Source organism: Callithrix jacchus, chromosome 16 (assembly GCF_049354715.1).
Source record: "Callithrix jacchus isolate 240 chromosome 16, calJac240_pri, whole genome shotgun sequence".
Taxonomy (NCBI): Eukaryota; Metazoa; Chordata; class Mammalia; order Primates; family Cebidae; genus Callithrix; species Callithrix jacchus.
The window spans coordinates 45,828,282-45,853,456 of NC_133517.1; the positions used below are offsets into that span (position 1 = coordinate 45,828,282).

Consider the following 25,175-nt stretch of genomic DNA (forward strand, 5'->3'; position numbering starts at 1 on the left):
CTTTCAAAAAACAGAATGTGTGACCTTTGGCATTCATAAACACATAGTAATAATTTGCTCTGTATATGGTCTTATGATAAATACTATTTGGCTGCAAGCCAAGTCTCATTTCTTGTGCTAGGGCTGTCAGGGACACATGGTTGTGTTTGTAAGAACAGTGTAAGTGTAAGAAGTCTGCAAAACTACTTTTAAAATTCCGCCGCCTACAGATTCTGTATTTCAAAGTACTGAATTAAAGGACATCATCTTAGAATACAACTGAATAATAAATTTCTTGCATTTACAAAACTGTTCATTGATTCAATCCATAGGCCAAATATATGAGAAATATTGGTGGGAAATGATACCTTCTGCATCATTTGCAGTGGGACAGAGTTGTAGGTACATTTTAGCCAATGTAGAGTTGTTTTTTGACTCACCTCTTGAGTTGAAGATGAAAGCAGGTTGTTAGCAGGCAAATGTTACCTGGCTTGCAGACTTGTCTTCTGTGAAAAAGATCTTAGCGTGGATCCATTTGGTTTAAGAAAGATTGCTGCTGCTGCTGCTGCTGCTCCTGCTGCTGAACAAGCTCTGGGACATAGAGTAAGGCAAAGAATGGTGTGCCATTGCTGAGCACTTCCCATCCATCTTCCACTGTGGTTCTGATTTCCTGTGCTTTCTTGAGTGTGGTTTGAGCCCAGGAAGTAGAATAGGATGATATGGACAATGATCAGAAACATTGATGCCCCCCCCTTTGGGCTCACTCCAGGCAGAAGCTTTTAAAAGAGAACGGGTTTTATTCTTTCTTCCTAGTTTGATCACTATTTCTATTTTCTTATGACCCACTTCTGACTGAGGCCTCCCAGAGGCGATACCTATCTCTCACTGTTGCTGGTGGCCCATACTGTTCTAAGTAGAGCCCTGTTCTCTCCCAATAGTACTTATTTTTTCTGTATATTTGTGATCCCTTTCACACATGGGGCCGATGTCAGATTGCTGGAACGATTCATTCTTCATTAACCATCACATTGGATATTAATCAGTCTTGCAAACTAATTTTCAGTAAAGGTATTGCCAGAACTACAGTTTATTGCATAGTTACCATGCATCAGTTACTTTACTGGGTATTTCCATTTGATCCTTTTAGCTACCCTGTCATCCCTATTTTATAGATGAAGACTGAACCTTGAAGTGCAGAGAGGTTAAAAACTTTCTCCGGAACAACCTAGTAAGGGGCAGGGCTGGGATTAGATTCCAGCTTTACACAATTTCACAGCAAACAAAGACCCTTTCCTGGGCTATTTATAGTTTAGCCAGGAATACTGGGTTAGTGATATGAATATGGTTTAGGCTGGGCATGGTAGCTCATGCCTGTGATCCCGACACTTTGGGAGGTAGAAGAAAGAGGATCATTTGAGCCCAGGAGCTCAACACCAACCTGGGAAACATAGGGAGACCCAGTCTCTAGAAAAAAATTAAAAAAGTAAAAAAGTAAACTCGGAGTGGTGGCATATGTTCATCATCCCAAGTATTTGGGAGGCTGAGGCAGGAAGGTCTTGAGCCCAGGAGTTTGAGGCTGCAGTGAGCTATGATCATACCACTGCATGCCAGCCTGGGCAACAGAGCTAGCCCCTTTCTCTAGAGAGAAAAGAAAAAGAGGAAGAAGATGAAGTAGTAGTAGTGGTGGTGGAGGAAGAAGGAAGAAAGAACAAGAAGATGATAGAAGATAGATTTAAGCCTATTGATAGAATTTCTGGCATCGTTCATAGCCATTTGATTCATTCCTAGCCATTTGATACATATCTCTGCTAGGGATCTCTCTGGCACCTTGAGTTCATGCCAGAGGGGTAGTAATCTACTTAAATGGTATGTTTAAAAATGTAATATTTATAACAAGTTTATTAGCAGTGATATTTTTATATGACATATTAAAGTTACAACATCTTTCTTATTTGATTCTCTCAATAACGTGGATTCTTAGAAGAGTGGAAGTGAGAAGTTATTGCAGTAGTCCAAGTGAAAAATGATGATAACAATAGAAATAGAAGTACACAGATTGAAAAATACGTGTTGGGGGTAGCAGACAGAGGAGGCTGCAAAGGAAAAAAAAAAAGAAATGTAGAAACATATGGTGGTGTGGCAGATACTGTAGATTGGCTCATTTAATACATCTGCCGTGTATTATTTTCCTATGCTGCTGTGGCCTAAATTTCCTAGAATGTCCTGTAGCTGTAATTCTGTGTGTGTGACTGTTTCCTCAAAGACTGTGCACCCATATGAGGCATGTGACAGGAGGCACAAAGACGACAGTGAGGTCATTGCCATGTGCAGAAGAGATCTTCTGGCAAACACAGTGGCAAAGGTTCCTGGTGCTACCCAGGCATCTGTGGTGGAAGTTCTAGCTTTCAGACCCTGTTGTGGTGGGAGGCAGTGCCAGGGTATTCTTGCTAGCTCAGACTTGTGATGTGGTTGGACTTCTCTCCTGGCTATGTGCAGTTGTCTTGTTGATCATTCCAGCCTGATTCTGCAGGCTTCTAGGAAATTGAGAACTATCAGTAATCATCTTTATGTTTAAGCCAGCTAGGGAAGTCTGCTGTCTGCAAATACAAATTGGGAATGCTACTATAAAGCCAATAAAAGATGATGCTTCAAGGAAGTTAATTGTGTTTAGTACTGTTTAAAACGGAAATTGGCAGCGTTTTTTAAACTTAGTGATAGGCTCATTTGCAAGCCTGAAGAAAGCATGGTTTTTTGGTTTTGTTTTGTTGGAAGTAGCAATCAATTACAATAAATTGAAGAGTAAATAGGAGGTAGGGAAGTAAAGACAACCTGGAGAGACAACTCTATTGATAATTCGACTGACAGGAATAGAGCAGAGGAGCAGTAGTTGAGCAGGATCAGGGGATTTTCTGGTATTAGGGTGAAATAATGTGTATGAACCAATTTTTAATGAAGTGGCTTATACTTAGGGCTTAGTAACTGGAGCTGTTATTATGATTGCTGCTATTATTATTATTATTATTGTTGTTGTCATTTTATCCTCTGTATACTTTTAAACAGGGGTGTCCAGTCCTTTGGCTTCCCAGCTCCTAGCAGAAGAGTAGAACCACTAGGAGATATGTGTGTGCCTGTTATATTTATTTATTCATATTCTCTCTCTGTCTCTGTCTCTCTGCCTTCTTATGGCTGACTTAGCAGCCTGAAGGCAGGAAGGATGCATCAGGAGCAGGCTGGAACCCCTCAAGCATGTCTGTTTACCCTAATTTCTACAGTCATTTATAATGGGTTAATGCATTTCTTCTTTTGAGCCATCTCCCTTCTTATGAAAGCCTCAGTGTTGAAGTAGGAAGTATTTCTCAGTCATAGTCATTCCTATCTACTCTCTTATACACAGGTAAGACCTCTATTGTAAAGAATGACATTTTTGATTAGCAGATATGCAAATTTATTCTAATATGTATTACCTAATTTCTTAAATACACTGTAGCTGCATTTATTAACAGATTTTATTTAGTCATCTGTGCAGCTAGTAAAAATAATTGGTTATCTGTGAATTAGCACAATCCAAGTTAAAATGTGAATTCATTTTAACTCGAGTTTTTAATTTCACCTGCTGTTTACTGCCCAAAGGAATGTTAAATTATATTTTAATGAAATGTATTTGAAGGAAGAACCTTCAGCAACCAATATTCTTTTTTACTTAAAATCTGCTTCTAACCTGTTCTGAAACTTTAAAGATGTTGTGTTAGACTGTGGCAACCACTGATGAATTTGAAAAGTTGTATTTCTAGTTCTTATTGCCAAAGGAATTAGAGGCATTAGGTTAGTTAGTCCAGTTCTTTTCGCTGAAAGAAGTTGAAACCAGCTCATATATTTTTAAAAAGATGGAATGGGTGGGGTGGGGATTTCAATTATGAAGAAGAATATCAAGACTTTAAAGTCCAGAGACACCCGAAGCCAGACTTCTCGGTGGAAACTCTGCAAACTCAGCCTGGAGCTCTGTGGGAAGAGTACTGCTGTGTCCCAGGACTCTCCTGCCTTCTGTTTCTGTTCCTCTCTGGGGTCCCCTCCTCCTCCTCCTCCTATTCCTCCTCCTCCTCCTATTCCTCCTCCTCCTCCTATTCCTCCTCCTCCTCCTCTTCTTCCCCCTCCTCCTCCTCCTCCTCCTCTTTTTCCTCCACCACCATTGTCTGCTACCCTCTTCCTCCTCCACTCTGCCTCCTGCTCCCTTCTCCTTTCTCCTCCGGGGTCTGCTCCCTGCCTCCGCTGCCACAGCTTCCTCTTCCAGGGTCTGTTCTCCCACCCCTCCTCCTCCCGGGCCTGCTCCCCTTCTCCTCTTTCCCCTCCTCCTTCCCTATCTTCCTCCTCCTCCTCCTCCTTCTCCAGGGTCTGTTCCTTTTCTCCTTTTCCCCCTCCCCGCCCTCCAGTGTCTGCTCCCCCACCTTTCCTCCTCTAGGGTCTGCTCCCTCCTCTTCCTCTTTCCCCTCCTCCTCCCCCATCCTCCTCCTTCTCCTCCTCCTCCAGGGGGAGTTCCAGGGTCTGTTCCTTTTCTCCTTTCCACCCCCACTAGTGTCTGCTCCCTCCTCCTCCTCCTCCTCCTCCTCCTCCTCCTCCTCCTCCTCCTCCTCCTCCTCCTCCTCCTCCTCCAGGGGTTGGCTCTCTTCCTCCTCTTCCTTCTCTCCCCCACTCTCCTCCATCCTCCTCCTCCTTCAGTGGGTGCTCCCCCACCCCTCCAGGATCTGCTCTCCCCCACCCCCCCACCCCCCTCTGCTGCTACTGCTGCTGCTCCTCCTCCTCCTCCTCCTCCTCCTCCTCCTCGCTCTTTCCTAGTTTCCTCTACTTTCTTGTGTGTATGTGGCCTGGCCTACTCACCATCATTGCTTCGGTTCTATGCTGCTTTGTCACCACCAGCCACCACCACTAATTGACATCAGTTTCTGGGTCTCTCAGATCCAATTCCTGAAAGAAAAGGATTCAGTTGGCCTTGTTTCTGCCCAGAGAAATTGTGTGATATTTTTCTTTTTTTGAGAACTGATTTAGCCTTTTATTTATACATATCAGAAGTACATTCTGCAACTTGCCCGAAGGTTCTGTTCTAACTGCTTTTTTGAAATGTGTGGCTTGGTCAGAGAAACTGTGTCTTAAAGTTTCTGTTGATTCCCAGGTCAGCTGCAATTAACTATGTAACCCATGAAGAAGAGGAGCTCTAGCATACTGCTTATATTCCCATGAATCTCTCTTGCCGTGTGTTTGTGCCTGGGATTTGGGCCAGGGAGGATGGGGAGCTCAGAGTAGAGTCTAAGATGAGAGTGGGCTTTGGGGAGATGAGGTGGGCTCTAGTAGGGGGCGTGGAAAAGTTGATGATCTCCAGAGCAGCCCGTCTGTTGCTGTAAGATGGGTTTGGGTAGGGTTCGGGTGAGGAGAGTGTGGGATCCCTTGGGAGAAGCTCCAGTGAGGAAATAGATAGATGTTCTGTCCCATGTCCAGGGTCCCCAGCTCTGGTTGTGGCAGTGGCAGTCAGCGGGCCCTGTGTAGCTATCGCAGCTATTGGAATGGACAGCTATTCTTCAGTAAAACAGCTGCTTGGACTCATTCAGAAAGAAATAACTGGGTGGGGCTCAAATTCCATCTGCACAAAATAATCACCATAAACTAAATGTGGAAGAAGTAAAGTTGGCATTTATTGTTATAATTGTTCTTGATTATAAATGTTAGAATTTGTTGGGGGAATAGGGGACTAGATTTTCTGTGATCCACAGACAGGGAGGAAGAAGTGTTTTGGGGATACCTGGGAACCAGGCAGCTCGATGGTCTGCCCCTGACAATTCACCCTGGAGGATGGAATAGTCATTTCCCAGGATTTGGACATTTTTGAAAATCCCAGGATTTTTAAACTTTAACCATGTCTTGCTTCTGAAATCTTGCCTTTTGATCTCTCTACAGTTCATATTAACCCAGTGATATTTGCAAAAGGAAGGTTCAGAGTCCCATAATTTAAAAATAAACCCAATTTTCTCCATGGATTTTATTCTAAAATAAGCCTTGTATTCCTGGATGCAAAGTCCTCCATACTCTGAGGTTGAATACTTTGATAAGGAAAGAATTAAGATGGTGACCATTCTGTACTTATACCCATTTCTTCCCCAAAATTATTTTACAATGTACTATTCTTAGTAGCTTAGAAATTGCTTTTAGCCTGAGGGATTCTGTGGCCCCACACTTTTGTAGCCCTGGGGACTTGGCATCCATCCTCCTTAGATTTTTATGAGTAGGTGCTACCATATAATACGCATCTGCACCTGAAACTCCATTTATGTAATGATGCTACAAGAGTGCCCATGCTGTTTCAGACACTCTTCTAGCTCCTAGATATACATCAGTGTCCAAAGCAAAAAAATGCCTATTATCTTCACTGAATGAATATTCTGGCAGAGCAGCTTGGACAATAAACATAAATAATTGTAAGAAAATAATAAGTCCTATAGAATGATAGAATTATAGTGCTGTAGAAAGATAATTCTGTTTAGTTTTGTTTTGTTTTTTGAGACAGGGTCTTACTCTGTTGCCCAGGCTGGAGCACAGTGTTGTGGTCTTAGATCATTGCAGCCTCAACTTCCTAGGCTCAAGCCATCCTCCTACCTCAGCCTCCCGAGTAACTGGAACTATAGGCACGTGCCACCATGCCTGTAGTCTCAGCTAATTTTTAAATTTTTGTGTAGAGATGGGGGTTTTCCAGGTTTCCCAGGCTGCTCTGGACTCCTGGACTCAAGCAATCTACCTGCCTTAGCCTCCCAGAGTGCTGGGATTACAGGCGTGAGCCACCACACCTGGCTGGAATGAGAATTCTGTAGCTGATATAGCATAGAGTATGCGGAATGAGGAAGGAGAGGGGAACATTTCAGTTTTAAATGGTGTGGTCAGCGTTGGCTTCACTAAGAAAGAGTTATTTGAGTAAAGACTGAAAAGGGTGAGAAAGCAAGCAGTGTGGGTGTCTGAAGGAAGAAGCTTGCAGGAAGGTAGGGAAGCCAGTGAAGAGGCCTGGACGTGGAGATATGCCTGACACGTTCAGGGCCAGCAAGGCCGGGGGTAGCCATGACTGTGAAGAGAGGAAGTAGGAGAGGGAGAAAATCGGATAGATATGCCAGAACCTCTACTGGCTTTGGAGGCCAGTGGAAGGACTTTGGCTTTTGTTCTGAATAAATGGGGAGCCATTGGAGGGTTCTCAGCCAAGGAGGCACATGATCTCACCCTGATTTTTAATGAATAAATCTGACTACCATTATACAGAAGGAACTGGGGGTCAGGGGAGGCGGTGCAGGAGTAGAAACAGGGCTCCTGGGAGGAGACTATTGTACAAATTCAGGTGAGAGACAGTGGTGGCTTCACCAGGATGGTAACTGTGGAAGTTGTCAGAAGTTGGATTTTAGATATATTCTGAAGATAAAATTCACAGGATTTCTTCATGGATTGGGTGTGATTGGGTGAACTGAATTTTGAATTATATAAAACAAAATAAGTAACTAATGTGATACTTGAAATTCTGTATCCTGAAGTTAAATTCAGTAAGATCAACCTACATTGGTGATTGATTTTCCATCTGTCCTGTGAAAGGAAGATTGATTATGCCAAAAGGAAAAAATTAGGCTGAAAGTTGTGTCATGCAAGAAACTGCTTTTCCTTTTGTTCCTAAACAGATAGCTACAGATAAAGGTTAAGTATCTCCACAGGTAGCTACTCCATGTTCGCTCTATCTTATGTGAAGTGCTGATTTACTGAGCTCAAGAGGAATGTATAACTGACTCTTCCCCTCCCTACTGCTTCTCTCTTGCAGCGTGTGGATTGCCTACTCTCCCTCTCTCTTCTCCAGCGCACTTTCCCCCTTTAAATATTGCAGCCCTCAAGATCATCTTTGGAGACAGGCGCAGATCACAGACTGTTCCTACGGTGCCATGTTGTTTTCATCGAGACAGGTCCTTAACCTTGGCAAAATAAACTTCTAAATTGATTGAGACGTGTCTCATACATTTTGATTTACAGTCCTTACCATATGGTTGGGAAAAATATACAAATGAATTTAGCTGAGGTTATTGTATTGGACTTTACAGAAATGGATGTTTCTATCTAAGCCTTTTCAGAAAGGATTTTAGAAAAATTACCCAAGTTGTGTGTCTCCCTTGCATAATATTAATAAAAGGCTTGAAACTTTAGCCAAGCGGTCTTCCACTACCAACTTTTCCAATAACTTTCCATCCTAAATGTGCTGCTGACTAATCTTCCATGCAGAATGCCAAGTCATTCTTTGTTGAGTATTAAATTGTCAACATATTAAAGTTAAAACTTGCTGTAGTACACTATTTACCATAGCAAAGACTTGGAAACAACCCATATGCCCATCAGTGATAGACTGGATAAAGAAAATGTGGCACATATACACCATGGAGTACTATGCAGCCATAGAAAAGAATGAGTTCATATCCTTTTCAGGGAGATGGATGAAGCTGGAAACCATCATCCTCAGCAAACTAACACAGGAACAGAAAGCCAAACACCCTATGTTCTCACTCATAAGTGGGTGTTGAACAATGAGAACACATGGACACAGGGAGGGGAACATCACACACTGGGGCCTGTTGGGGGGTGGGGGACAAGAGGAGGGAAAGCATTAGTACAAATATCTAATGCATGTGGGGCTTAAATCCTAGATGATGGGTTGATGAGTGCAGCAAACCACCATGGCGCGTGTATACCTATGTAACAAACGTGCATGTTCTGCACATGTATCCCAGAACTTAAAGTAAAAAACAAACAAGCAAAAAACTTGCTGTAGTAAACCCAGCTTTAACAACACTGATTCCTGAGATAGTGTAGTAATGTGGTTTCAACATATGCCAAAACATAACACAGGGCTTCAACTCTATCATGCTGAATTTTACTTCTTGCTCCATCATTGAAGCTGCCTTCACAGGGTTAACAAGAATTTTGGACAGAAATATGATTGTAATTAAGCATTAATTTGGGTTTCCTATGACTCACTTTTTTTGTAACTAAAAGTCATGGAACACTAGATACTGACCATTTGCAACCCCACTGTACCTATAGATAGAAATTCTTTCTCTTTTGTTGTAATTATATTTTTTAAGACAGTGCAGTGGTACAATCACGGGTTGGAGTGCAGTGGCACAATCACGGCTCACTGCAACCTTAACTTCTTGGGCTCCAGTGATCCTCCCACCCCAGTCACCTGAGTAGCTGGGACCACAGGCACATACCACCATGCCCAGCTAGTAGGATATCCGACATTGGAATCATAGGGCTTTTGCTTAAGATAGAGAGGACCTCTGACATTAGAATCATTAGGCTTCCATTTAAGAATTGCTTAAACAGATCTTGAATTTAGTAGAACAGCTAGTATCAACAGTCTCCACACTTTGGCCCATTCCCAAACCCCTAAAAACCCTATCCCCAAACTCCTCTGGAAGACAGATTTGAGGTTTCCTCCTATCTCCTTGTTTGGCAGCCCTGTGATTAAACCAGTGCAACTGGGTGTCTCAGCGTATTGATTTACCATGCACATAGGGCAACAGACCTATTATGGTTACATCACCGCTACCACCAGACCAGTCTGATTTTCATCAGCCAGTTCCTCTGTCTTGGTATAGAAAAATAATGTATGTGCTTAAGGAAAAAGCAGTCAACAAACACTTCATTGGTTTCAGAGGACTAAGGGAATAATATAATCAATGGGCTAGTAATTGCAAGCAATTATTTTTAAAGTGGTTCTATTATAGCCATTCATTAGGACTATAGATTTGTCATCCAACTTATTTTTCCATGTACCTAGCATGAAATTTGAAGAATGTAATCTAAAATAAGGAGCAGAGTTCTGTTGACTGTTTTGGGGTACCTTTTTTAATCAGTTTATTCTAAGGTTCTGATCTTTCTTTAAACGTGACCCTTAGGAGTAATATTTTAAATTAATTGAGAAAATCAGATGTTTCTATTATTAATATTAGTTTTACTTCTCTTTTTGTAGCATTTTAAATCTATTGGTCTGATTTGTACTCCACACAGCAGTTAATGTATCATTGTCATCAGTCACCAAATTGCAATGTGTCTTATATGTTATGAAAGCAAGTTCTTTAAATCAATCCTAAAGTGGGGGAAATAATCTGAAATAGAAAAAAATATTCTTTTCAGGTGTGATTTTGTGATTTCCTGGTGAGTAGAAAGGTCTTAAGAGTTGCTCAGCTAAGTGGCTCCCTTACTAGCCTCCTATTGCTTGCTAAGAGTGTTTTTTGCTGTGGCCTAAATTTTATGCACCCCCCCTCCTTTTTTTAAAAAGAATTTCTAAAAACTTTCTTACTATCCAGAAAGTCCCAGAAAGCAAATGGATTGTTTTCAGACTATTCCTGGAAATCTTGTTAATCTCCAGAGCCAACTCCTCAAATCTGATTGGGTTGAGATGAGTAACTGAGGGGTTGAGTGTTGACACATGCTTTTTAGCATTTCATGACTGCAGATCTGTAAGAAGGGTATTAGGATTAAGGTGGCCTGGAGTGTACATGAGTGTAGGCAGAAGGTAGGATTGATCAAGTAAGTGGGCTGAAGTCAGAGACATTCTCTTTTCTGACATGCCATTATGACCTCCTATGGAAACCAGATGTTTTTGTATTGAGAAGAAATGATGAGTTTCAGTCCCTGTCTTAGGAAGTTGCATTGACTATATGAAGGATACCATTTAGAGAAATTCAAGACTTAAATAGATACTGTTAGTTAACTTCTTGTTAAAAATAAAAGAAATTTCCCCAAGTATATCATATTTATATATACACTGTTTATCTCCTTCTAGGAAAACAAAAGCTGTTCATTGGAATGAAAATTCTGAGTTTCATTTGTCCGTTAACTCAGTAATTGGTCGTATTCTCATATAATTGAACATTGAAGCTTTGTTCCCTTTCAAGAAATTATACTGGATAATGTGTATGTCTGTGATACACTATATGAAGGGCTTCTGAGTTGGGTAGGGAGAAGGAATTTGATGGTAGCTGTTGTAGTACAATATGACTAGGAAGTGCTGATGAGCAATAGAAGTTACAGTGTTAGGAAAGCAAGTTCTTTAAATCAGTCCTAATGGGGAAGTTCATCTGGACATCAACATCAGCCCTTCCCTGCCACTTAGCTCTCTCTCCTACAGAAAGCTGTCAGTTTCTTCCCTATTTGTATTCTCTTCCTGGTCCATACAAGAAATCCCATAGCTGTGAGAAGCCCTCCCTTCTTTGGCAGATCTCCATTTACCCCAAAAGGTGAGCATCTTCATTTGTTAGTGCTGTAAATACTGTTTCTTCTTTATTTTGTCCTTACCACCTTTAATGCTGCTGTTGATTTCTCTCTTTCCAATCAGATTTTTTTTTTTGTTCTTTCTGGCCATCTTCTATCATTGAACACTTTTCCTGCTTAGAAGCTGTAGTATAGAGTGATTTTTCAGATTGTCTCAAGTTTTCCATTAACAAGAATATAAGCTCGTATTTATGAATCACATAATTGATACCAGCTTCAAAGAAGCAAGCTAACTTAGCCTAGACCTTGCAGATCACCAGGGACAGTTTTGTCACCAGGGCATTGTGTAAACTGGGAAAATAAATAAAAGCGCCCTCTTTGGGTGGATGAAATACAAAAAGTTCCTCTCTAGGTGGATGAATTAGAAAAATGTCCCTCATCCAAAGTAAGGAAGCCTGGGAATGTGGCTTGAATGGGGACTGAATTTTAGTCCCATTTGACCATTGTTCAGGGTGTGGTACACAACTGCTTGCAGCAGCTTGAGTTGCCATGCCACCTGTTTTATTTTGTTTTGGTTTGTTTTTAAGAGCCATAGACTTGGTGGCTATCTCTTTGCATCACAATTTCCAAATTTTTGTTCCTAGGAGTTCTTAGAAATTCACCCTCTATACCTGTTATGCTGGTTTCCTTCCTCCCCCCCTACCTGCCTCTTATCCTCCCTCCCTCCCTTCCTCTCCCCCACCCTTCTTTATTTCTCAGCTCTATTGAGGTATAATTCAATGCCATAACATCCCTCCCATTGTAACATACAATTCAATAATTTTAAATAAAGTTACTGCTCATACAGATATCACTGCAGTCTAGTCCTAGGACATTTCCATCACCCCAAAAAGTTCTCTCATGCCCATTTGTAGTCAGTCAGTCAGTCAGTCAGTTTCTGCTTCCACCCCTAGCCCCAGGAAATCACTGACCTGCTTTCTATCTCTGTAGATTTGCCTTTTCTGGAAATCTCATATAAATGGGATTATATTTTCCTTTTGCTTTTTCTGTTAAACTAGTGTGGGTTTCACTCAATGCTCATTTGCAGTAGCTGGATGAGCTCTGTCACCTTCTACTGCTGCTGCCAGCCCTCACTCATCCCTTCCTTTCCATTCTGCCTCAGTATACAAACATACTCTTTACCTCCTGTCTTACAATACTCCCTCTTCCATCATCCCCTCCAGCCACCACCCATTTCTGAGCCCAACTTTTTACGACTTGATGTTATGTATGCTTTCTACTCTCTCCTCTCCCGTGAGCTCTCATTTGTGTGTGTGTGTGTGTGTCTTAAATATAGTAATTGATATGAATAAAATAACATTAAGAGAACACTATGCTTAATGAATATGTATATCTGCCATCTACTCCTTCCTTCGTAGTAGCATTACGAACAGTGGAACCCATGATTCAAAGTGTCCAAAATCTTTTACTCATATCTACAGTTACTTTGATCCTTTTTGGTCCTTTTAATTCCGCTTTTAAATAAGAAGTCTGGGCTAAATTTTCTTTAAAACCCATTACATGGCTAAATTTCTCTGATTACTATTGAGAGATTTATTTTTTACTTAGAAAATATTATAGAAGATTTATAGCTTGCTTTGTTGAATATTACTATATTTTATTATGAAGCCTCGACTAAGAGCATGACATACAATTATAACATTATTTCTATAGGAAATGTATTCTAATTGAATTAATTTGCTTCATTTTTTTTTCCTAAATTTTTGAAGCTAAAAGCTAGACTTCCTGTAATGTTGTTTTCTTCCTTTAAACTTTGGTTAGAATTCATTTAACCAATCCAGTTGTGCCCAAGGGAGGTGTGGATGTCCATATTTGTTTCAACTTAATACTGTGAATACTTAAATATTTAATTAACATAATACTTGACACTTAGAAGCAATTTATAATCATCAAAACTAGGCCTTTGTTTTCTTTTTTTATGCCTATTGTTTAGAGTTTTCTTGTAACATAGGTTAGGAATGGACTGGTGGAGAAGTGAAAAACAGGCCCCTCTCCTCCCCCGCCACCTCCAGGCAGAGAGAGTTATGCAGAGAGAGCATTGACTAGTGATGAATGTTTAGCATACTTGTCCTTACATTTGTTGATTTTCTAAATACATTTTTATAAAACATGTATTTCACTTGTGGAAGCCTGAAATATTTTCTTTCTTTCTATTATGTATTAATGTCATTAAAACAGTGAACACTTAAGAACAGACACTAGTTTTTCTTTGATCTTTATTTTATTTCATTAGTATACTTAAGAAATATTGTGAGTTTTTAATGAGTTACAAGTAGACCAAAGTGGGTGACCATATTTCTGTGGAGCTGGGCGTATGTCTGATAGGAAAACTATGGAAAGAGACTCTTCTGTTCTTCCTGACAGGAGAGGCCAAATGAGGATAAAGCTCTGTGTAGTGCTCTATGTGTCATAGGAAGATCCATGCCAGCCAAGTGGATTCCAGGGCTCAAGTCATCCCTGGACACTGGAAAGTTTCATGTGGGCGCAGATGTCATGACTCTAATGCACATGTTTCAGTTTTCCTTTAGTCTGAGAATTTCCAGCCATTGTCAAACACACATATTCTCCTTGTATTCTGAAAATGATTTATGCTTATGTGTTAGATTTTGTAAATCTGTATCTATTTGATTAAAGCCTTTGTGCTTTTTCTCCTACCTAAAATTAAAAAAACAAACAAACATATCTTCTATTTAATTGGGAGAGTGAAGATTTACTGACTCCACAGATGACCCAGCTGGAGGAAATGGATTGTATCACAGGCCCGTGGAATGTCTCATGGTTGTGCATATTTTGAAATACACACCACTGATTAGTGAGGCTCCGGATTACCAGATAGTGGGACTCATGTTTGTACACTAGGACTTGCACTGGTTTTCTCCAGTCCTCATTTACAGTACCAATTACCTTATTAAAAATCTTTCTTTAGCTTTAGTCTCCTTTTTCAATTACCACAAAGTCTGAAATAACAAGATTCAGTTCACTAAGGTTTGATTTTATATTTGTCTCTCGCCTTAATCATCATTGCATTTTGTTACAAATGATAAAAAATATACTGACTTCTTTTTTTTTTAATTGTACTTTAGGTTCTGGGGTACATGTGCAGATCATGAAGGATTGTTGCATAGGTACATACATGGCAAGGTGGTTTGCTGCCTTCATCCCCCTGTCACCTATATCTGGCATTTCTCCCCATGTTATCCCTCCCCAACCTCCCCACCCCTCCGCTGTCCCTACCCTAGCCCCCACAACAGACCCCAGTGTGTGATACTCCGCTCCCTGCATCCATGTGTTCTCTTTGTTCAGCACCTACCTATGAGTGAGAACATGCAGTGTTTGATTTTCTGTTCTTTTTTTAATTTTTTTATTGCATTTTAGGTTTTGGGGTACATGTGAAGAACATGGGAGATAGTTGCATAGGTACACACGTGGCAGTGTGATTTGCTGCCTTCCTCCCCTTCACCTATATCTGGCATTTCTCCCCATGCTATCACTCCCCAACTCCCCACCCCCCGCTGTCTCTCCCCTATTCCCCCCAACAGACCCCAGTGTGTAGTGCTCCCCTCCCTGTGTCCATGTGTTCTCATTGTTCAACACCCACCTATGAGTGAGAACATGCAGTGTTTGATTTTCTGTTCTTTTGTCAGTTTGCTGAGAATGATGGTTTCCAGATTCATCTGTGTCCCTACAAAGGACATGAACTCATTATTTTTTTATGGCTGCATAGTATTCTGTGGAGCATATGGTGCCACGTTTTCCTTGTCTGGTCTATTTTCGATGGGCATTTGGATTGGTTCCAGGTCTTTGCTTTTGTAAACAGTGCCACAGTGAACATACGTGTGCATGTGTCTTTATAATATCATATGGCCTTAGAAGGGATTTTGTTGAAATCTTAACTGCTGGGGATGAAGAAGGATAAAAAACAATTCCTCATGAACTACAGAGTGTGGTTAAGACCAGTGTTACTGGCCAAAAAGAAAGTTTGCTTTTATACCTTAGCTCTCTCCTATTAATCATGGTAATCAGACTGAAGTATTTAAGAGTTTACTTAATTGAGTTTTTTTAGTTGTGGAAGAGAAAACAAAGATGTTTTACATTTAAAAAAATTTAGAGGTATTACACTTTTCAAATCTTTAGTGTTTTTGTACACCTGAAAGATACTGTTTTATATTTGTGATGTTTCTTCTTTGCATTATGACAGATGCATTGATTGTATATTATTTTGTAAAGTTATTTTATTTCTCTGTTGCATTTTTTCCTATTAAAACTATACAGTCTTTTAGACGAACAGGGAGGACAGTGTCTCTATTCTCTCTTCACCGCCATCTTCGGTAGTTGTATGAAGGTGATGTTTTATGTGAGTAAGAATTTCTGTGTTTCATTTCACAGGTGGGGAGCACTAAGCGGGAAATGACCTTCACATTTCAGTCAGAGGACTTAAAACGTGACTGTAGTAAAAAAATGTCTCATCAACATGTGTTCTCCTTGGCCATGGAGGAAGATGTGAAAACAGCAGACACCAAAAAAGCCAGCCGGGTCCTTGACCATGAAAAAGAAAACACTCGCTCCATCTGTCTCCTTGAGCAAAAAAGAAAAGTTGTTTCCTCCAATATTGATGTTCCTCCAGCAAGGTAAGGGACACTAACCCTCACATGTATCTGCCCCAGGAGGTCGTGGAGAGCATGCATAACCTCTGCCGGTATACAGACTCTCTTCAGTGCATAGACATACGAAAGGTTTTCTGCCAAGAATTTGTTTCTATTGCTTGTGTAAAATAGAGCAGGTGGCCCTACTCTTCAAAACTGACTTTGAGGCTGCTGTAGTTGGAACTATTGTAGCTCTATAAAAGGATGTTTTATTCAGTTTTGATAAATGAATAATGAGCAAAGGAATACATGCAAAAAAAATAGATTGAAACATCATATATAGGGTTGAGCATACATTAAGTAGGACTGTAGCCACTTGAAAGCAAGTATACACAGATCTTTGGTCAGAGGTTGGTAAACTATGGCTACAGGCCACATTCAGCCTCTGGTCTGTTTTTGTGTGGCCTGTGAGATAAGAATGATTTTTCGTTTTTTGTTTTTTTTTTCTTTTCCCAAATAGAGATAGGGTCTGGTCCTGTCGCCCAAGCTGGAGTGCAGTGACGCAAATGTAGCTCACTGTGGCCTTGAACTCCTGGGCTCAAGCAGTCCTCCTGCCTCAGGATCTAGAATAGCTGGGCTGGGACCATGGGCACATGTAGCCATGCCCAGCTAATTATTTTTATTTTTCGTAGAGATGGAGTCTCACTGTGTCACCCAGGCAGGTCTTGAACTCCTGAGCTCAAGCAATTCTGCCACCTCAGCCTCCTAAAGTGCTGGGATTACAGGTGTGAGTCACTGTGCCTGGCCTGGTTTTACATTTTGAAAGGCCTAAAGGAAATGAAGAACAGGTGACACAGACCACGGGTGATCTGCAAAGTCTAAACTATGTAAAAAAATAATAATAATAAGTTGGTGATACCTGGTTTATATCATGATGATCTTTGTACGACAAATCTACCTTAAAACTCAACCAAGAGGGTTTATCTGAAATATCAAAAGGCCTTTGTCTTTCTAAAAACAAGCAAAAAAAAAGGCCTTTGTCACATTATAATTTTATTTAAACCACACCCAATAGCACTGAACCAAAGGACAATATTCTGGCAGAATGAGAGTGGCAGTGGTGGCGCAAACATATTAGACCTTTTACTTTCTTGCGTTTCAGTTGTCTCATCTAGAAAACAAGCTCTACGTCGGCAGGGATTTTAGATTACTCTGCTCATGCTTTGTCCCTAGGCCTGGAACAGTGCTTAATTTTGTTCTGGGGAGTGAATGAATATTTGTCAGGTGAAAAAAAGAAAGGAAATGCTGTAGCATGAGAGATTGCTTATTTGTACTATATGTGCCACATTTTCTTGCCAAAAATCATTTATAATGAAACTGACAACATATAGCAATTGTTTCAGAAGTCCTGCATTTGTCCAGGTGGTTTCTAACAGCTAACCAGGAAAACAGTACCTTTGGAAAAAGAATAAATGTGCCTTTCCTTGCCTGTTCACTTTTTGTAATTAAAGTTTTATTTCCTTCTATATTAAATCAAAAGTATCTTTTCTAGAAAATTATTGTTTTCTCCTGTTGCCAGATTTTTCAGACTTTCTAAAATCATAGGCCTCTTAGTTTTCCTTAACCTTTAATTGAAAATTTTCACATATTCATTACTTCTGTTTAACTGCTTGGGATTATTTGCTTTTCTAATTTTTTTCATATAAATACATGTTAATTTATTTAGGATTATTTCCTACTACTGGCATCTTTTCAAAACGTTTTATCATACCCTGACCCTCATAGCATCTCAATTTGTATTTGTTGTTTGGTTGACTCATAGGAAAATGGCATGTTAACAGTTTGCAATGTAAAGAGCTGTGCTTTCATTTTCTTCCTAAGCCTGTAGGGCAAAAGTTAGACTTCCAGTGTCAGTTTAGTACCAACTTGCAATTCTGTAGGACTTATTCTACTTAAAATTTTCAGTAGACCATTGTATATGTTAAAAGATCTGGAATTAATCATTTTAAATTTCCATAGGTTGCTTTAAGTGTACCTTTATTCTTTAATTCCACCTCACTTGGAGCACTTGCTGGGGAAAATAAAAGAGGAAGAAGAAAGATGTTTTCTGCCTTTTCTGACTCCAGTATGTGGGATATATTCCACCTTTTCAAATTCACTAAATGCACTTAAAAATACATGAGCCCATGCCAGTGTTATTGTGAGGTTCTTAAACAGTGTGAGAAAGTTAATTAGGTTTTTGTTTGTTTGTTTTTTGAGATGGAGTTTCGCTCGTTACCCAGGCTGGAGTGCAATGGCGCGATCTCGGCTCACCGCAACTCCACCTCCTGGGTTCAGGCAATTCTCCTGCCTCAGCCTCCCGAGTAGCTGGGATTACAAGCATGCGCCACCATGCCCAGCTAATTTTTTGTATTTTTTAGTAGAGACGGGGTTTCACCTTGTTGACCAGGATGGTCTCGATCTCTCGACCTCGTGATCCACCCGTCTCGGCCTCCCAAAGTGCTGGGATTACAGGCTTGAGCCACCGCGCCCAGCCAGTTAATTAGGTTTTAAATCCATTAATGTACAGCAAAAATCCCCCCGTGACAAGGTATAATTTAGATGTATTAATCTATTATAGGAAATACTACTTAGGCTTCATTGTTTGGTGTGTCTGCTAATATACTTGTTTTCATTGCTATAGTAAGAATTCTGTCATCATAAATACAGTATGCCAGCAGCTGGTGAGATACATTGCTTTTTTTAAAAAAAATGAAGGAATCAAGCATTGTGGATTATAATGATCTAACTCTCAAACTATTTCCATTTACTGTTACCAAGTTTGATAAATGTCAAACTTGCCACGGTCATCTGAATATATCAATATTTTGTTTTAAAGAAACTTCTTTACCTGATACAGTAGGAAGATACAGGATTTTCCTATTATTTACTAAGGAGAAATATATCTGTTGACAGTGTATAAATAACGAACTTTGAGTAAATCTACAGTATAATTAAGATATTACAAGGTATAAGGAAATCTATATACGATTGGCCCATGCATCCATGGGTTCTGCATCTGCGTATTCAACCAACCACAGATCAAAAATATCTGGAAAAAAAAGTCTATACCAAACATGTACAGACTTTATTTCCTGGTCTTTATTCCCTGAACAATACAGTATAACAACTATTTACATAGTGTTTACATTGTATTAGGTATTGTAAGTAATCCAGAGCTGCTTTAAAGTATACCAGAGGGTGTGCTAGGTTATATGTAAATACTACGACATTTTATATAAGAGACTTGAGCATCTGCTGATTTTTTTATCCATAAGGAGTCCTGGAACCAACCCCCCATGGATGCCGAGGAATATCTATATCTGTATCTTATAAAATATGTAAATGTTTAAATATATATATGATATTTTGGTCAATTTCTAAAAAGGCAGGATAATCATTTTAGGCTTACAGAGTGTAAAGTTCCCAATCACTGAAAATCAGTTCCCTGTAATGTTTCTCACTTTATCTTTTGCTTATTTCCATTAAAACTAAGATTTTTATTGAACTTTACTTTCTCTGGTTTGTAAAATGAAGTTTGTTTTCTGTGGTTTATATAAGTAGAAGCAATACACGTATTTCAATAGTTGCTTATTTCATGTAACATGAGAGATCTGGGAACCCCTTTCCACATTACTCTGTATGCCTCACCATAGTTTCACATCACTAATTTCATCTCCTGCCTCCATTCAAAAGATGTTTCTTGATTACCTGCTATGAACCCAGTACTCAGTAAAAGTAATGAGTGAGATAGGTGCCAGCCCTCCTGGAGGTTACGGTGGAATGAGAGGGACAGACACATATGTAGCTAATTTTAAATAACAGTTCCTGATTTGCTCCCTTCCCATTAGGAATGGAGGTAAGTTTGTAATTAAAGGAGAATCGTTTAGTATTAAGAAAGTTATCAATTTAATACATCTATTTAAAAGCCCAATTTTTTTATTGATGTCTTTTTCAAGATAGGGTTGATTGAAATAGAGAAGGAAGAACTCAATATCAATATAAAATCCCTATTTGTTTACCCAGTATTTGAGAACCAATTTTAAAGTTGCTAGTTTCAGAAAAATATAAATTTAAGTAAGTTATTAATCCAGATGTTTTAGGCTGGGACATTGGATAGGCAAATGCCAAGACAGGATTAAACGTGCAAATGTTTTAGTAGGAGACCCACCCGAGGGAGGAACGGGGTGGGAGGGATGAGGCCAGGAGGGAGATGCATGTCAGTTTAAGGTGCTAGTCTGAGTACAGTGATGGAGAGAGGGTAGGAGAGCTGGATGGAAGTGTCCTAGGTAGCCAGGCAAGGCCCTCAGGAGTCCTGCATTGGTATTCCTGCTGTGCCCCATCATTTGGTGGGAGCAGCATGTGGGAGCTGTGTCCTTGACACAAATGCAGCAGATGGTTTCAGCAGCTAGCAGCCCGGCCCTTGGTCAGTTAGCTCCCTGTTATTGGAGATCTATGAGGTGCGTTCTCATGGCTGCCTTCCTCCCACCCCACAACATTGCACTTTATATATTAAAAGTGCCCTAGACAGTGCAGGCTTAAGACACGGGCCAATCTCCCTGCCCTTTGGCAGCCTGAGTGATCAGTGCAGACTCCTTGGAATCCTCATTAAGAGGGCCCTAAGCTTCCTGTGAAAAATGGCAACTGATTGTTGGTCCTAGGATCCTAGAATTAATTCTTTTGAGTCATGAGAGGAAAGAATACAAACTCCCCCTCTTCTGAGTTTCCTGGTCCTGGGGTTGGTAGGAACAAATCTTTACTGTAGGAGAGTCTGCTTACTCCTGGGGTATTGCTTGCTTGATTTCAAGGAGAAAACACTACTTTCTTTTCTGAGGGTAACTTGGAGTAAGTGCATTACAGAGTTGGGTATTCAAAGTATTCAACTTTCTTTAGTAGAGAAAACTAAACAGAAAGAGAGGGCAGGAGCCTGTGGGAGCACATGAGTGAGCAGTGTTTCTCTTTGGAATTAAAGATCTTTCATTAACAGAAAGAAAATTTATTCCCAGCTTTTAGGATCACTGGGGAGCAGTAATTTGGGTTCGGGGTAACAAGTACTAAAAGTATCGGTGCTAATTATTGAAATAACAATCACCTAAGAGCTGATCTGTCTCTGAAGGTTTCATCATGTTAATTTAGTAATGCCTGGTTACAAAAGATAAAACACAGCCCCCTCCAAAACAGATTGTGAATGGAGAGTGAAAAGTTAGTAAATATATAGTCTTAAGTATTTTTTAAGTATCTCTAGGGAAAAATACTGGTTTCATTGATCCCTATGGAGAGTTGAGGAAAATAGGCTTTAAGAACTCAAGGAGAGGAAAAGAGCATATTTGAAAGGTTCATCCATGTGGTAGCATGTGTAAGTACTTCATTTGTTTGCCAAAATATTTTATGCCATAGACATACCACATTTTGTTTATCTACTCATCAGTTAATGGACATTTGAGTTTGGAAGAGAAGGCCAGCCAGATCATGTTGAGCTATACTGATTGTGTGAAAAGTGTTTAAATTACATTTTTATGTCCCTGAGAAGGATTTTGTGGAGGAGAATATTATTTTATTCATCTTGATGGAAGATCACTTTAGCTGTTATGTGTAGAACGGATCGGGGGGACAAGAGTTGACCTAGGAAGACTAGTCAGGAAGCCACCACATTAATGCAGGAAAGATATTATGGTAGTTTAGACAAGTGACAGTTGAGATTAGGAGAAGTGGACAGACCAGATCTTCAGGTAAAAGTGAGGTTTCTTGGTTGTAAAAACAGACAGTGACTCTGGCTGATTTAACAAAGAGTGGAATTTTTTGAAAGACCCTCGGGTAGCTCACAGAGTTGCTGGGAAGGCTGGGGAACCAGGTCAGAAAATGGACAGGAGGATAAGCAGCTAGAAATATAATTATGTTCATTCACTCTACAGAACCAGTGCTTGCAACTGGGCTTTTTGGCTTCAAAGTGAGAGACATCTGTGCTGGGAAATTCTCCAGACACAGAAGCAAATTCAGCCATGAGGCATCCAAAAAAACGGACAAATGTCTATTATCATTAGATATCATAACTTCCATTTTACAAATGAGTAAACAGACTCAGAAAGCTGAGTGACTCACCCAGAAACACATTTTTCACCAATGACAGACCTAAGACTGGGATAGGTTTCTGATCGCAAGTGAATTTTTGTTCCTTATCATCACCTTTCGTGTATGTTGGAGACCATTAATTTATTGTTATTTACAAATGTGATGCTTAAAATATATTGATAATTCAAGTATTACTTGCTGTTTAGCCTCTAAAACAATTCATTAAGCAAGCATTATTAGATATCCTAGATCATTAGAGCATGACATTTGTGATTCTGTTTTGCCAGACGTCGTGGTTTTGAAGGTACTAATGCTTAAATTGGTTGGATTTCACCCAAACAGCAATTACAATTTGATTATGCGAAGTAGTAACTGTCTTCTAATTATAACTCTAAGCTAGAGAAATCTATTAGCAAACCAGTTACAACAAAGAAAAAAGAAAAATTTGGCCCAAAATATTCCCAGATCTAACAACAGTTTATTAGAATACTACAGATTGTTAGTTTGCGATTGGAAGAAAACAAACCATATGGTACTGTTTGTTTTTCAGGGTTTTAAAATATAGTGATGTCATATTTATCACTTGCTTGATAAAATGAAATCATCTTCTCCTTATAACATGCCGTTCTGGGAATTGCATAGTTTAAAAGAACTTCAGAAACACATTGACCTTTGAGTTCAAAGTTAGGAAATGATCTGAGCTACGGGCAAAATCCTATAAATACAATGGAAAACTGTGAACTAACTTGGCTACCATTTTCAATGGCAGTGTCTATATTTTCTTTTTTCTTTTATGTACTTTAAACAGTTTATAGGAAAGTCTCCTATGTCACATTTGTAATTAAGTGAGATAAGACAAAAATGTTATCTTTTATTTCTGAATCTCTAGAAGCCTAGCAGTTCCTGAACAAATGTTTAATGTTTAAATGTGTTAAAAATTTTTCAGGTCACAAACTCTGTAACCAATAGGAGACTGAAAAAAAAAAGAAAAAAGGCCACTTTAACATTTTAAAATATTTCTTTTAAAAAAATAGAACATTGAAATTGTAGAACATTTCTTTTTAAAAACATATTTGGAAGGGAATATAAATATACCCACTCATGTTAGGCAAATACTGGTACCATATAATTGGTGGACTCCCCTTAAGAACTGAAGCAATCTCCACAAAGTAACTATAAAGAGTAGCTTTTCCAAGAAACCTTTATCCATTTCCATCCCTTCCCATCATTTTAGTAATTCAGGACAGCAAATAACTCTTGTCCCTGGTTTCTTGCTAGTCTATTTGCTACACATTTGCCAAAATGATCTGTCTAAAACTGAAGTATAATCATGGGGATGGGGGAAGCAGACAGGGAAATGGTAGGAACCAACATAATTGACATTATGACTTAATGCAACACATTGTGCCATCAGTACACAATCAAGTCCCATCTTGCTGAGGATTTAGTTTCTCACATCAACACACAAATCAAGTACAGACAAAATTGTTATTTACAGTGTCTTACATTACCTGTAAAAAAAGAACTCAGTTTGAAAGACTTGGGATCTGAAACCACGTGAAAAAGAAACAATTCTGTCTCCCTTCTTACTCTGGGGCAAAATTTCATTGAATGGAATGGTAGCCTTTTGTTTGTTGTTTTTAAAAATAGCCCTCTCTTCCTGCCAAGTGCCTGTAGATGAATTTCTGTAATCTAAATGCACATATGCTACCACTTCACTTTCCTAATGTTCTACAAAAATGGGAAGGAAAGTAGTAAAGTAAGATGAGAACTTTTCTAAACCAGCAGTTCTGTTTCTTGTACTAACACTAATAACATTGATATTATGTTAATTTTCTTAATTACAGCTTAGGAAAGCTTGTTTTATGACACAAATTTGGCCCATGTAGTATGTGTGTATTTTAAAAAGAATTTTACACTCCTCATTTGGTTGACATTAAAAATGACACTCAAAACTCATAATTTTCTGTGTACTGTAAGCCCTTTATTATAAGCACACATTAGTGCTAGATTATAATGTGCCACCTGTTTAGAATGGCATTGTGAATTTAGAATTCTGCTCATAAATATGAATTTTTAAAGTAATTTATGTGACTTTGCTATTAATGAAGGATATGCTCTCTGGATCAACAAAGCTTTGGCGTTTGCAAGTATCACTTCCAGAGAGTCCTTGGATAATTAGTGAAAGTCCTTCTGTGTAAATTATTATTGTCAGCAAAATGGAGAAAAGTTAACAACTGAAACTTCGGGTGGACTTGTAGCACTGTTGTATGAGGTGGACTATTGGCTTTGTTGCAGATTGGATATATGGGAATGTTCTAAAACGTTTAGGAGTCCTATTATACCACTTTTGCGATGTCCATGCCGTAGGTTGCCTCTGCAGAATTGGTTTACATTTAGATGTGATGCATTGTCTTTTTTTTTTCTCCCTGTGTCTATTCAAAATGTAAATAATCAAGAAGTAGAAATAATGAGCTTCTTAATTCCTCCTACTCTTCATCTCCCCTTGTCAGTATAGATTCTATGTGCTGCTTTTGTTACAGAAAGGCAAGTAATAAACAAGATATTGGTCATTCGGTTATCTGAAAAGGATAACGTTCAAGCAGCACTGTCCAATAGAAATTTATTGTGAACTGTATCTGTAATATAGAAATTTGTAATAGTTACATTAAAAATAGGAAAAAGAGACAGTCATTGTAGTATGTTGAGCTCCATAGAGACAGTGCCAGGGCAAATGAGAGCCAGATGGGCACTGGATGACTCTTGCCTTGCTGAGAAAAAAATAACTAAACATAAGCAAAGGAGATCCTAAGAAGCATAGAGGCAAAATCCTAAGAAACCAAAAGGCAAAAAGTCATTTTATGCATACTTTACACAGACTTGTTGGGAGGAGCACAGGAAGCAGTACCCAGATGCTTTCATCAGCTTCTCAGAGTTTTCAAAGAATTTCTCAGAGTTGTCGAAGACCATGTCTGCTGAAAGGGAAAGGAAAATTGGAAGACTTGGCAAAGGCGGACCAGGCCCCTTGTGAAAGAGAAATAAAAACCTCTATTTTTCCTAAAGGAGGGACAAAAAAGAAGTTCAAGGATCCCAACACACAAAGGACAACATCCTGGCCTATCCATTGATGATGTTGTGAAGAAACTGGGAGAGATATGGTATGACACA

General features: G+C 39.4%; 1 protein-coding gene across 3 annotated transcripts in view; it reads left to right on the forward strand.

Annotated features, from left to right (window-relative positions):
- The window catches only part of ZNF704 (zinc finger protein 704), a 246,371-nt gene that overhangs the window by 45,497 nt on the left and 175,699 nt on the right, over positions 1-25,175 (forward strand). For all 3 annotated transcript variants that reach the window (XR_013527924.1, XR_013527925.1, XM_078352745.1), the window contains exon 2: positions 15,703-15,944. Coding sequence is in view for 1 of the 3 variants with exons in the window: in XM_078352745.1 (XP_078208871.1) it covers positions 15,703-15,944 (242 nt within the window). In the remaining 2 variants the exon portion in view is untranslated. The remainder of the gene's footprint in view (positions 1-15,702; positions 15,945-25,175) is intronic.